Source organism: Glycine soja, chromosome 17 (genome assembly GCF_004193775.1).
Source record: "Glycine soja cultivar W05 chromosome 17, ASM419377v2, whole genome shotgun sequence".
Taxonomy (NCBI): Eukaryota; Viridiplantae; Streptophyta; class Magnoliopsida; order Fabales; family Fabaceae; genus Glycine; species Glycine soja.
Window position 1 is genome coordinate 6,638,991 of NC_041018.1, and position 13,411 is coordinate 6,652,401.

Genomic DNA, 13,411 nt, shown 5'->3' on the forward strand with positions numbered 1-13,411 from the left:
AGTTGTATTATTTTCCAATTAAAATCAACGTTCGTTTTTAATAGCGTGCATTAAAAACTGACATTAACGAACAGAATGAACCATCAAAATAAAATTCTAATTTTACTCAACAACACAAAAAACATTTATTATTTTGTTCTAGTAGTTATCCTTAAAACCCCTATTTTAGCAATAGTGACGGAAGAGGTAATAAAGATGTGTTTGAATTAAAATAAAATATAAGAGGTATAAATCCCACATAATATAATAGAATTATTTTTGGTATATTATTTGTGAATCTGTGAAAGAAACAGAACCTAAATCCCAGTGAAAAGAAAGGCCTTGAGGGTTGAATAATGAGAGAAATAAATAAGGCTTCCAGGGCGAGTGGTAAGGAGGGTTTGGTTTGGGTATATTGGATCTCGCACTTTAGAAATTAGCGAAAGAGAGACGTATGGGAATGGAAGAGGAGAGTAGCATCATAGAAGGTGGTGCTTCGCTTCCATCGTCGGGTTCAGACGCCAAGAAGCGAAGAGTGACCTACTTCTACGAGCCCACCATCGGCGATTACTACTACGGTCAGGGGCACCCAATGAAGCCGCACCGAATCCGCATGGCGCACAACCTCATCGTCCACTACTCCCTCCACCGCCGCATGGAGATCAACCGCCCCTTCCCGGCCTCCCCCGCCGACATCCGCCGCTTCCACTCCGACGACTACGTCGACTTCCTCTCCTCCGTCTCCCCCGAGACCCTCGCCGATTCCGCCTTCTCTCGTCACCTCAAGCGCTTCAACGTCGGCGAGGACTGCCCCGTCTTCGACGGCCTCTTCCCCTTCTGCCAGGCCTCCGCCGGTGGCTCCCTTGGCGCCGCCGTCAAACTCAACCGCGCTGACGCCGACATCGCCATCAATTGGGCCGGCGGCCTCCATCATGCCAAGAAGTCTGAGGCCTCTGGATTCTGCTACGTCAACGACATTGTCCTCGGCATCCTCGAACTTCTCAAGGCTCACAGGGTACGTATGAGTTTTTTTTTTTATCCGCAAATATTACTTGTTAGTATTGTTGTGTTAAATTTATTCCTTTTTTAAAATATAGTAAACAACTAAGTGTCCTGTCTTATCCTAATACATCTACAAAGGTTGTCTAAAAATCTAGGTGATAGCAACACTTTGTTTTATGCCTTTGTTATGTGTGAATGGTGATTGATTTTTATGTTTATATATACTGTGTTTCTTTTTTACCTTCTTTGATAGTGTTGGTGGCCAAAATAGCCTGCCTTGGCTCTCCCCAAACACGATTCTGTTTTTTTTTTTTTTTAATTTCATATGCCCACGAGAATAAACGTGAATTGTATAAAATTTCATTCCTAACCCAATCAAACAGTACAATATTGGATTGTTCCTTGTTTCAAGTTCCTCAACGGTGCGCGTCTATACAATATTATATAGTTCTTCTGTGTGTGTAAAAATCAAATTTGTTTGTTCTTGTACCTGCAAAAATCTGCAGTACTCTTCCGCTGAGGTGTGGTGGCGTGTATGGTGTTGTCCCTCCTTCTCTGGTTGCTCAATTTCCACCTGGTGGCGGGCTGGTACTTGCAATGAAACTTTGACACTCAAGTCAGCAGGGGATGTTAGGGTTTTAGATTAGGAATTGGGTTAGCTTTTACTTGTGCAGTGCACCCCTTTATATAACGTATATTGTCATTAATTGCTATTTAAATCCCATTAATAGCTTAATTGCATTGGTTGCATTATTTGGGTTGAGGTACATGCTCGGACCAACCAAGTATATCCTTGGCTAATACGTTCTTATGAACTTGCGTATTTACCTCTTGTTTATTAAGCCCGGGTTGTGCTGACCTTGATTTCTCGGATAGTACAGTTCTTATACAGAAACTCTATTGCTTGTAATATAAGTTACTGTTTTATGTTTGTTTATAGCCGGTCCCAAGCCCAGGTTAAGGAGGAGGGTTGTGTTAGACCCTCGGCAGTCAATGTAAAAGTATAAAACTTGCCGTTATACCAAACATGGATAACACTTGCTGAATTTATTGATAGTTTCTTCCTTTGCTGAATTGATTTTCTCATTATCTGTTGTATGTTACTGGGCAGCGTGTGCTGTATGTTGACATTGATGTTCACCATGGTGATGGTGTTGAGGAGGCCTTTTACACCACTGATAGAGTGATGACAGTGTCTTTCCACAAGTTTGGGGACTTTTTCCCTGGCACAGGGCACGTCAAAGACATTGGGGTGGGCTCAGGAAAGAATTATGCAGTAAATGTCCCATTAAATGATGGAATGGATGATGAGAGTTTCCGTAGTCTGTTTCGATCCATCATTCAAAAAGTCATGGAGGTTTATCAACCTGAGGCAGTTGTTCTACAATGTGGAGCTGATTCATTGTCTGGTGACAGATTGGGTTGCTTCAACTTGTCTGTGAGAGGTCATGCAGATTGCCTTCGTTTTCTTAGATCGTTCAATGTTCCTTTAATGGTCTTGGGTGGGGGTGGATATACAATTCGGAATGTTGCCCGTTGTTGGTGTTATGAGGTCCGTTTCTCTCTCTCTTAGGCTGGATTATAATGTGACTTGGTAAATTTACTTATTTGGTTACATGGTTTTTCTTTGTTTTAGACAGCAGTGGCAGTAGGAGTGGAGCCTGATAATAAGTTGCCTTATAATGAATATTATGAATATTTTGGCCCAGATTATACTCTCTATGTCGATCCAAGCAACATGGAGAACCTAAACACATCCAAGGATTTGGAAAAATTAAGGTTTTTATACTATTAATTTCATATGGTTGAGTTAAATTGATGATTCTCATTTCAATTTTATTATTTCTCTTAATTATTGGGAAATACTAATGGCCATAAATTGTTAAGACTGTAATTCCTTAAATGCATTACATTTTGCTGCATCCATGTCACATCCTTTCTGCAAATGATGGCGTTTTCAGAAACTTACTAGTAGTTGCACAGACAAGCTATATTTCATACCTGAATTGTTATTTTCATATTGGTTGTGAAGAGTGAAGACATATTGTATTGTCTAGATATAAAATACTTAGTAAGGCTTTCATGGAAATTGTACCTCACTACCTCTGTATCTGGCAGAAGCCAGGATGCCCAGAATTTATACTTCCCTTGTCTCATATATAAAATATTCAGATGTCCTATCATTTCCCTGGATTAAGCAGTGACTTACATGGTTTTTTTCACCCCATTAAATTTCTAGGAACACACTACTAGAACAGATTTCCCGACTTCCACATGCTCCCAGTGTACCTTTTCAGACAACACCACCTACCTTGCAACTTCCGGAAGAGGTCAGTACTTAATAACAGTTGCAGTTATTGTTCCTTTGCAACTCTTTTTTTTTAATTTTATTTTATTATATATTCAGGCGGAAGAGAACATGGATAGAAGACCAAAACTTCGCAAATGGGATGGTGAAGATTATGATTCTGATCCCGAAGAAGGTGGAAAGGATAATTCCAAGTTCTCAAACATCACTGCCCATATGAGGTAACGATTATATAATTGTTTTGAAGCTGAATATAAATTCATTTAGTTTACAAGTCCCTCTCTTTCAGTTGATAAATGTGGTTTGTCCTGGAGACCGCTACCTTTGTGATTCCATCTAGCTTGATAAATATTCTAGAACCAGTTTGAATGGAAGTTTTGTCTGGATAATGGAGCTCACTGTACTCACTATGCTATTACACAAGTTTCTTCTTATCCGTTTGAAGTGAATTTAATAATCATTTGGCTCCTTTTTTTAAAGCAGTAATACTCTCTTTGCTGCAGGGACATTGCAGATGAAATGGAAGAAGAGAAGCCAGAAGAGCATCCATCATCTTGTAGTTGATAGAACAGAGCAAGTTCTTGCACAGCATGTTTGTATTGTAATCTTTATCGTATACTATTCTGTTTATGGGGGAGATCATTGCTAAATAGTACACAAACAACACTTGAGAATGCAAATATAAACAACACATTGTGCAAATGTAATATAGTGTAAAACATTGTTTTGGTCTCCCTCGTAAACTATTTTTGTTTATTTAAGTCATTTTCTTTTATTTGGTCCCTGACTTACACTTAGTTTCGTTTTAGTCTCATAGTGAATTTAGTTTATTTTGAATATTTTCATTTGTGCATATTTTCATTTGGTCAAATGGAGACGTCACTTTAATTTTGGTTCATGTATATTTCTTTTACATGTATGATGAGGATATTAAAGAAAGTGATGAAGGGGCAAAATGTTGTTTTCTTGTTACTATTTCATTTTTGAAAGATTCTTATGTATAATCCAAATATTTTAATTAAATTGTTAGTTAATTAATTATGTTATCCATGCAAGTGGAAGAATGAAAGGATGAAGATTCAATGATCAAAACAATGAAAAATTAACTTCTATGTACCAAAGTAGTATTTACATTGAGACTGAGGATCAACATGTATATTTTGCTCGTATATGACGAACTCAAAACGTGAAAAAAATAAATTTGAGTGATCAAAATATAACTATACAAGTGTACGTGACCTGGATAAAGCACTACAGTTAACAGCAAATGGAGTAATTTTGTTTCCAACTTTCAAGCCTTGGGAGTCAGAATTACACGAGTTTTGGACAGAATGATGTTTCTGTCATGGTCGTTCCTGCCGCTGAGTGGAGGGGGATTGGATTGGTCAATATGCTACATTTGTTCTGTGAAATGTGAATGTCGAAAAAAAAATATAAATTTGTTTGAAAATGGTTGGTGTAGCTTGACCTCATTTTATAGGCTCTGTATCGTTTCATAAAATTGAAAAGATTATTTTCATTGAATGGGTCCCTTAAATCGTTGATCTGAGTCGTAATTGGACAGTCAGGAAGTTCCTATGGAATCAACAGCAAAAGAGCTGAGAACTTTTAAAAAATGTTTATTCAATACAAAATTTTTACAACACTTGGATAAGAAACAATTCCTCGAATTCTAGAATCCCTAGAAAGAAGGCAAGGATGTGGATGGTGGTGCTTTCTTCCCCGCAAACCCTAGCACAAACAGCGTTCCTCCGAAATTCAATTCCCAGCCCAACCAGAGTGTCCCTTTCTCTCAAAACCCCGTGTTCTTCATTAACAGCAAAATGCCAGCAACAACAAAAAACTCAAGAAGACGGCATTCCCGCGGACGAGGTTAAAATCCTTGCGAAATTCAAGTCCCGCCACAACTACATCCGCGTTCTAGAAGTTTCTAGAAAAGCAGAACACCCCTTCCGCGGCTCCAGGCTCCTCCTTCTCGACACCCCCGGAAACATCCACAGCATATCTTTCCTCTTCAAGTCCCTCACCAATACTTACTTCGACGTCTTCGCCACGCTCCCTCCCATCGTTCCCCCCGGCCCCCTCGCCCTCCTCGGCTTCGGCGCCGGCACCGCCGCCCGCCTCCTCCTCCTCCACCACCCCTCCGCCCTCCTCCACTGCTGGGAGCTCGACCCCGCCGTCATCCAGGTCGCCCGCGAGTACTTCAACCTCGCCCGCCTCGAGAGGGACAACCAAGACCGCCTCTTCATCTACGTCGGCGACGCCCTCAACGCCACCGTCCCCAACGGCTTCTCCGGGATCGTCGTCGACCTCTTTTCGAAGGGCTCTTTAATCCCCGAGCTCCAGGATCCCGCCACTTGGCGGATGCTGAGGGGGAGGTTGAGGAAGGGAGGGAGGATCATGGTGAACGTTGGCGGGAGCTGCGTGGAGGCGGAGAATAGGCTCAGAGATGGGAAGGTTGTTATGGAAGAGACTCTCGGAGCGATGAAGGAGGTTTTCGGAAAGAAGGTTTTTGTTCTGAGTCTGGGGAATCGTAAGGATGATAGCTCGCTTGCTCTCACTGGGGATTTGCCTCACCTTGAGGAATGGAAGAACCGCCTTCCTGGTCCCTTCAAATGTTACGCTGACATGTGGACACCTTACTCTCAGTAGTAGCACCTTACTCTTTTGCTCTTCATCTGTTTGTGTTTATTCCTCTGTGAAATCTTCGTCATGTTTACTCCTTTTTCAAGCAGAGTAAATCCATTTTTGGCAACAAAATTTGATGGTTTATGGACTAAGTGGGAGCCTATTGTGTAATGTAATGGGTTGGCTCCATCTTTTTTATTTTTATTTTTAAAGTAAATATCCAAAATACTTCATGAAATTGTGAGCATATATTATTCTAGTTCCTCTTTTTTTTTAGATGTTTATTTAGTTCCCAACTTTATATTATTCAAAACAATATATTGTCAAGTTAAAATGATGAGTCTACATTTTTTATTATTATTCAAAACAATCAGAAAAAAGAAGGGTAAAGTTTTGGTTGCTTACATGATAGGCCAGAACAGTGTTTGCAGAATCACCTGGCACTAGTTTGATTTGCATGTCAATTTGCCCAAATAAAAGCATCTGGTTTGATGCAAAACCAGCTCCTGCAATAATAATAATTAACCCAAACTCATAATTAAGAAATGAATCTTTAGTTTTGATATTGCAGCTAGTTAAATTACACTATAGATAGTTAGTATCAGATGCTTGGTCCAATTTCAAGCTTCTTGTTTGTCCTTCAGCAGAGGAGTTCACATGGGTGGGAGACCATATCACAAAGAAGTTCTTATTGAAGTCTCCTGTTGAAACAACAGATGCAACTGAAACTTGAAACAGACTTGAGGAAATTACAAACCCAATGAAGAAGATAAGTAGTGCTTTGAGGAAGTTTTTCATGGTTCTTATGAAAGAATATATGTCTGAGGGCTCTAACTTGTGACTCATAATTGAGGAGTTATATATAGGTATTGCTTGGGAGGAACAATGGCAGTCTTGTTAAATTCAGAATATCTTTAGAAGGAAGCAAAGGAGTTTTTAGCTGTCCGAATCTTCATGGTTGAGACTACGGGATTCGTTAAGAGTTTCACATTACAACATAAATAAATGTTAAGATACTCTTAAAGTGATGACTACTGCAACATTAAATTGATAAGGGGCCATGCTGTTATAATAGTAACTAAGGATGTCATGAATATGAATACTCCCTATCGTTATATAAGTGACTAACGACAATACATTGATGCACCATAAAGATATAGTCTTGTAACATCCATTTTGTCATAATTAGATTCAAGAATTTTCAATTATTTTGGATGAAAATAGCCCTACAGGATTAGTTTAGATAGAGCCTTTCTCATTGTCATTTGTATTGAATAATCAAGTGAAGGTTTTTTTTTTTTTTTTAAGAGATTCTCTCTTCTTTGTCTTGAGTTTCATGAGCAGAACACGCTTAAATTGCTACTGGCAAACAAAGGAACACGTTGAAAGATGAATTCGAGAGTATTGTCTTCCAAGAATCCTTTTCCAACTTAATAACTTGGGGGAAGGAAACTTATTTTGATCACATTGATCAGAATAAGGATAATAAAATATGTACCAGACTTTGGACACACTTGTGCTTGCTCAAGAAAAGCCTTTTCCCTCCCTTCTGAACAGAAAGTTTACAAAAATGAGAAGCTGACAACAAATTTGCTTTCTTGCCTCCTGAGATTTTCTCTTAGATAAATTGGTTTCAAAGCTTCCATTTTTCTATTGGCTCACAAGATTTATTCCTTCCCTCCCTTTGTAGGGACGTTATCGTGTTAGTTATCCTACAACTTATATATCACTACATTTTCTTCTTTGACATACTGTGGAGTGTATTAGATGTAAAATCAGAAAATGAATTGCACTTTCGACAAAAATTCTATTCCATCCTCCCCTCCCTTATATTGTTTACTGGGAGAATCTCATCAAAACAAATATTTTTGAATCTCATAACTAATTCGACCATTCAGAATGATTATTTTGAACAAAAAACTATACAAAATTACAAATATGTAAAATTGTCATTTGTTATATTTTGCTGCACTTAGCCAAACAAGTATTAAGATTATTTTGGATAAAGTTCTCAATAAATGTTAATTAGAAAATAAACATATAAGTAAAATTAGTTAAATTGTCTTCAGTTAAAACTAAGTTATACATCTTAATTTTGAAGAAATTAGATAATAGGTGAAATACATAAGTTGTTTTTAATTTCACTTGTGAGAAAAAATTCATTCATTTTAATTACCAATTATTTTTATAGTTGACTATTAAGAAAAATATTTAAATAGAGTTTAATTCTTTTATATGTTTGGTCTTACCTGATTATTCCATATCCATTGGGTTACAAGCCTTTCAATTCGAAAGTTTATTTTCAAATCAATTCGAAAATTTATCATGAAGCTAGAAATGAATTGACAAGCATTCGTCATTTAGTTGGTTGTACGTTGCTCCTGTATGACAAATATTACTGAAAGAAAACGAGTTATGAATATGTCAACATGTTGGATCCAACTGCCAAGTCCCACCATCTATAAATTCCTGAAATTTGTTCGCCAGTTGTTGACAAGAACAGCTATATATATTTATATTCTTTCACGAAATGATATTAGAAAGTCCGCAAAAAGAAAATTAAATTAATCACCAACATTATTAAATTATGCTAATTCTCCACTAGTTTTCACACACTATTACACATGAAAAAAAACCATTCATAAAAAAATTTCAGTAATAAACAAATTTAAATTTGACAATTCAATGAATTAAGCAATCAAAGACAAAAAAATATATAAATTCAACAATATAAAATTGTTTATTTTTATAAACGTATTTTTTGGGCACATATATAGACCCCACTTAAATATAGATTGCTGTCCTATATTGGTAAAAAAAAGTATTACTGCCCTATAGTTTTTTTTTTCTCTGACAATGATATTATTGGTACAAAATTTTAAGTGATCAATTAGGATTATTTAGAGATTAAAAATAAAAATAAAAGAAACTGAAAATATCTTGTTGCTGAACTCTTGTTTAATTTTATCAAACATTTCCAAATCTGTTTTTGCATAATGTTGTGGAAACAAGAATCAAGAAAAGGAGGATGCTTTGTGGTAGTGGGGTTAAGTGTACGGACGGTTAATTAAGACTCTGAATGCGGTCAAAGGACAAGACAGGGGAGCTCCCTCGTTTTAGATCGCTGTTGTGTTGCTCACTACCACTCATACTTGGAATGAAATCTCTTTGACACCTAAATCCTTAAATGACAACACTTTTGTCTTAGCCTCACTCACCTCCTCAGCACTCGCTCTGCTCATTCAGGTATTTTTCTATCCTTTCTCTACTGCTCCACTCATTTCTGGAACAAGGGTAGGCTGAATCTTTATTCAAAATTCAATCTTTTGCTTTCTTACTTTGAATAGATATGTATAATACGTTACCCCATATCTGTTTGCTTCTTTCAATTTTTTTGCTTTCAATCATGCTCTTAATGAAGAATGGGCTTCTAGAGATTCTGTGTGGTTTCTTCCCTATGCCTTCTTTGAAATTTGTTTTGCTCCTGTGTTTTTCTGAAATCCCACAGTGACTTGGTTTTATCTTGTTTTGCAAATTATATGGATTTTTTGTGGTGGAAGTGCATAGCATAACACCAAAATTAACTATTACACTGCTTTCCGGAGTTGATTTGCTCAGTAGCATAATTGATGATGTCACTTGCCATGGAAATTGAGAATGAAAATTCGAACCTTGTTGATGATGTGTTATCTAACATTGTTTTCTGGAATTGGAAAATGCCCTGAAAAAGAGTACTTCAATTGAAATGTTTGTTATATCAACATCTGTAGAAAATTTCTTTTCATATAATCTGCTTTTTGAGTGAACTGTTTTCGTTTGGAGTTTTTACAACTTGTACCTACCAGGAAAAACGTATTGAAATGGAGCATAAATCTTGTTTGCCCCTTTAATAGCCCTTTCTAGTTGTCACATTTCTTTAATGTGGTCAATGAAGGCTCTAGTAAATGTTTTAGAGATACAAACACTTGTGATATTTTAAGCTTATTATATGTATTTCCTTTTAATTATATCTTTACTAAAAATCTATAATGAGCATAGGCTTACACGGATCCTTAATATCGCTTTTCCAATCCAAAGCAGGTCGCCTGCCCTTGCTATTTGGACAAGACAAATCAGGGGTTTCCAAATAAGTTAAACATGATAAAACGGTTTCCAAGTAGGAACAACCAGAGGTCCAAAGGCATCAAGGTAAAGCATGTTCTGCAAATTGTTCTGTTGCTTGGTGTTTGCTTCTGGTTGATCTACCAGGTTAAGCACAATCATGATAAACAGAATGAATTTGCCAACGATTCAAAACTGTCAGTCAGTACACAGACAGATCTGATCCTGAAACTTGGTAGGAGAGACCTTCATCCAGGTAAGCATGAAGAAATTCAGAATGAAAAACATGAGGAGGAAGAGGAAGATGAACATAATGAAGAGGATGAAGAAAATAAACATGGCCATGAAGAACAAGAAGATGGAAACAAGCATGAAACTGAGGAACGTGAAGAGTACAAGCATGAAGGCAGAGAACAAGGGGACGAAGAAAATAAGCATGGAGCAGAAGACCAGGAGGAAGCTGAAAACGAAAATGAAGATGAAGGAAGAGGAGGAGGAGGAGACGATGATATAGATGAAAATGATCAAGAGAAATCAGAGTTGGATAATACTGATCGTGATGATGAGTTATTGGATGGAGAGCAAGAAAAAGAAGAGGTTGATGAGAAGGAGAATGAAAACGAGGATGATGAAAAGGAGAGTTTAGTTGAAAACCACAACAATCATGAGGCCCGGGAGGAACATTACAAGGGGGATGATGCTTCTAGTGCTGTGGCTCATGATACTCATGCAACTAGCACTGAAACTGAGACACTTAGTTTGGAAAACTCTGATGTAAACTTAGAAATGAATATTCCAAAACCTGAAAATGAGACAACTTATTCAGACGAAAGTGTCGGGAAGCAAAATGATTCAGATTTGAAGGTTTCAGAAGGTGACATGATAGATGGTATTTCTTCAAACACAACTGCTGTTCAAGAGACTGGAAATAACACTTTGTCCAACCCTGTGGATGATAGCTCATTACTAAATAAAACAACTGCAACAAACTCTGACAGTCACTTGGAATCAAGCAGTAACCTGACAGTAGTGACCACTGAAGCAAGCAATAACTTGACCGGAGCTGGTAATGACACATCAAGTTCATCTGAACAAAATAAAAAAGTGATGTTATCTGAATCTGACCAAGCTCAAAGCAGCACGATGAACACAACAATCCCTGGAGATATAAAAAATGTGCAGACAGAGGGATTAGAGCAGAGTGGCAATAGAACTTCAGATGAAAACCTGCATGATACCAATTCGACGATCTCTGTTAAAACTGAAAATGGAGGTGTGGATGCAGGAGAATCATCTAATCTAGTAGCTTCGAATGTAACCGAGAACACTTACAGAAATGAGAGGTCTGAATCTGATATTTCTGAAAGTGGCAAGTTCAACGGTAACTCTGAAACAAGTGAAACAGATGAAAATCAGAATGTTGATGCCACAGAGGATGAGATGTTCAAAGGTGACACACTAACAGGTGAAACTGATGAAACATCAGACTCTTCCTCTGCCAACAAAACTATGGATTCAGCTGAACAAGATGCAATTGATTCTTCTGATACTCATATACACGAGGATGTGGCTGAGGCTCTAACTGATCTTGATACACTACCAGATATCAGAAATGAAGGAGATGACAGTGACGAAACTGCTGCAGAGTAAAGTGGAAAGAAGGGCGTTGGGTTCTTGAAAAGGGCTCTTTCAGTTTTTCTCCTGACCCTGGTGTTTGCATGGCAGATCCACCTAGTTGTTAGAACCTGTTTGCTTGACTCAAAAATTGTGTCAAGACAAGATCTTTAAAGGGAAAAACATAGTTTAGCGGATATTTTTAATGATTGTATCAAGGTCTGGATGTGTAATTTATTGTTACATTCAACTGTCAACTACTTTTGTTCCCCATATTTTTGTGTGAACTTCTTGTTATTTACTATTTTCTACTCAGGTCTTTTTTTTACATCTATATCTTATCTTATCTATATCTTAATGCATAAAATAGGCTGTGGAAAACTCAATTTTACCCTCTTTTCTTTTAATGACACGTATTAATTTGTTTGGTTTATTGGTCTTTTGGGTTATTTTTGGGCTGAAGAAAAAGACTCGAGTGCTGAAAAGAGGTTACGTGTTCAGAGACCCTCTCAAAATTCAAAATTCAGAATTCCCTATACACTTCTCCTTCCATCTCCCGCTCCCTCCATCTCTTCTCCTTCCATCTCTTTTTTCCTTTCTGTTTTTTTCTTCTTTTTTTATTCCTTTCCTCAAAGCACAGACCGAAGAACTCTAAAAAATGGTGCTAGCGTTTGAGGAGAAAGCACAGACAAAAGGATTTTTTCTTCATCCGTACAACAACCAAGATCAAGGTTCGACAACATTACCCATTGAGTGCGATTTCGGTTAGATACTCCGGCAACTTCTTTTCAGTTTTGATTTTTTTTTTAAAATTGGGTTTTAAGGTTATTTTTTCTGTATCTGATGCAGGGGTCTCTGATCTTAGAACAGGTAAGGGCTTTTTATTAGATGAAATCCCCATTCTATCTATTGTTAGGGTTTGAAATCCCCCTTTGGTAAGTTTATTTCCTTTTTCTCCTTGCTTTCGTTTTTTTTAATGCTTTTGTTGCAAAGTTAGATTAAGAAATTTTTCATTTTTTAGGCTTATAACTCTTTCTGACTGTTGTCACTGATTTTGTTACTCCTGTTGTGCTATCCTTTTGATTCTCATTTTTGGTTCAGTTTTTTTTATGCATATAATAATTTTATTTCTTGAGTTCATGATCACAAATAGGATCCAATGAAAACTCTATCAGAGGATTGTATATGTCCACAGTTCACACCTCATGGTGCACCTTTGCACCAATTTATCAAATTGTTAGTGAACAATTTAAAATGTGTTGCTGTTTTTGTCTTGGAAAAGAAATTGCACCCCTTCCTCAGACAGTGTTACTGAATGCAGAGTTCTTAGGCCTGTCAGGTTGTTTTCTTTTTGTGATCACAGGTTATTTAAATGTTGGTTTTCATGAATACTTTTTTTTTCTCTTTCTTTTGACCATATTTGTCACTGATTTCTTTTATGAATTGGGATTGGGATTGACACAATGACACAGGTTCTTGCAATGTTTGTTTTCAGAAACACTTTTCTCCCCTCATTCTTGCAATGTTCTTGCAATGCCACTGATTTCTTTTATGAATTGGGATTGGGATTAGTACAGATTCTTATAATGTTTGTTTCATGAATACTAAGTATACAATGTTGTTTCATGAATACTCAGTATAATTCAAGTCATTCTTGGAAAAAGAAGACGGGATGGCACCAACAATTAGTATCTCTAGCATTCATTTGAATATCATATAAACTTTATACAGTTTTTGTATTGGCTTCAATGACTAGAACAATAGTATACATAAATAACA

The 13,411-nt window shown here is 37.1% G+C and overlaps 3 protein-coding genes across 4 annotated transcripts; all 3 read left to right on the plus strand.

The window, feature by feature from the left end:
- The first annotated feature begins 283 nt into the window (after positions 1-283).
- On the plus strand, positions 284-4,128 carry LOC114393068 (histone deacetylase 6-like). The gene is made up of 6 exons (XM_028354330.1): positions 284-994; positions 2,093-2,533; positions 2,618-2,760; positions 3,221-3,311; positions 3,389-3,510; positions 3,793-4,128. The coding sequence occupies exons 1-6, from the start codon at positions 434-436 to the stop codon at positions 3,851-3,853; spliced, it is 1,419 nt and encodes a 472-aa protein (XP_028210131.1). The 5' UTR covers positions 284-433; the 3' UTR covers positions 3,854-4,128.
- A 682-nt stretch (positions 4,129-4,810) lies between these two features.
- Positions 4,811-6,193, plus strand: LOC114393069 (probable polyamine aminopropyl transferase). The gene has a single exon (XM_028354331.1). It carries the CDS (start codon positions 4,988-4,990, stop codon positions 5,939-5,941), a length of 954 nt encoding a protein of 317 aa, XP_028210132.1. The 5' UTR covers positions 4,811-4,987; the 3' UTR covers positions 5,942-6,193.
- A 2,686-nt stretch (positions 6,194-8,879) lies between these two features.
- On the plus strand, positions 8,880-11,966 carry LOC114393473 (dentin sialophosphoprotein-like). 2 transcript variants are annotated; one of them, XM_028354826.1, is made up of 2 exons: positions 8,880-9,163; positions 9,995-11,966. In XM_028354826.1, the coding sequence occupies exon 2, from the start codon at positions 10,055-10,057 to the stop codon at positions 11,666-11,668; it is 1,614 nt and encodes a 537-aa protein (XP_028210627.1). In that variant the 5' UTR covers positions 8,880-9,163; positions 9,995-10,054; the 3' UTR covers positions 11,669-11,966. The 2 variants fall into 2 exon arrangements, with proteins under 2 accessions (XP_028210627.1, XP_028210626.1); XM_028354825.1 differs by having other exon boundaries at positions 9,998-11,966.
- Positions 11,967-13,411: the final 1,445 nt, after the last annotated feature.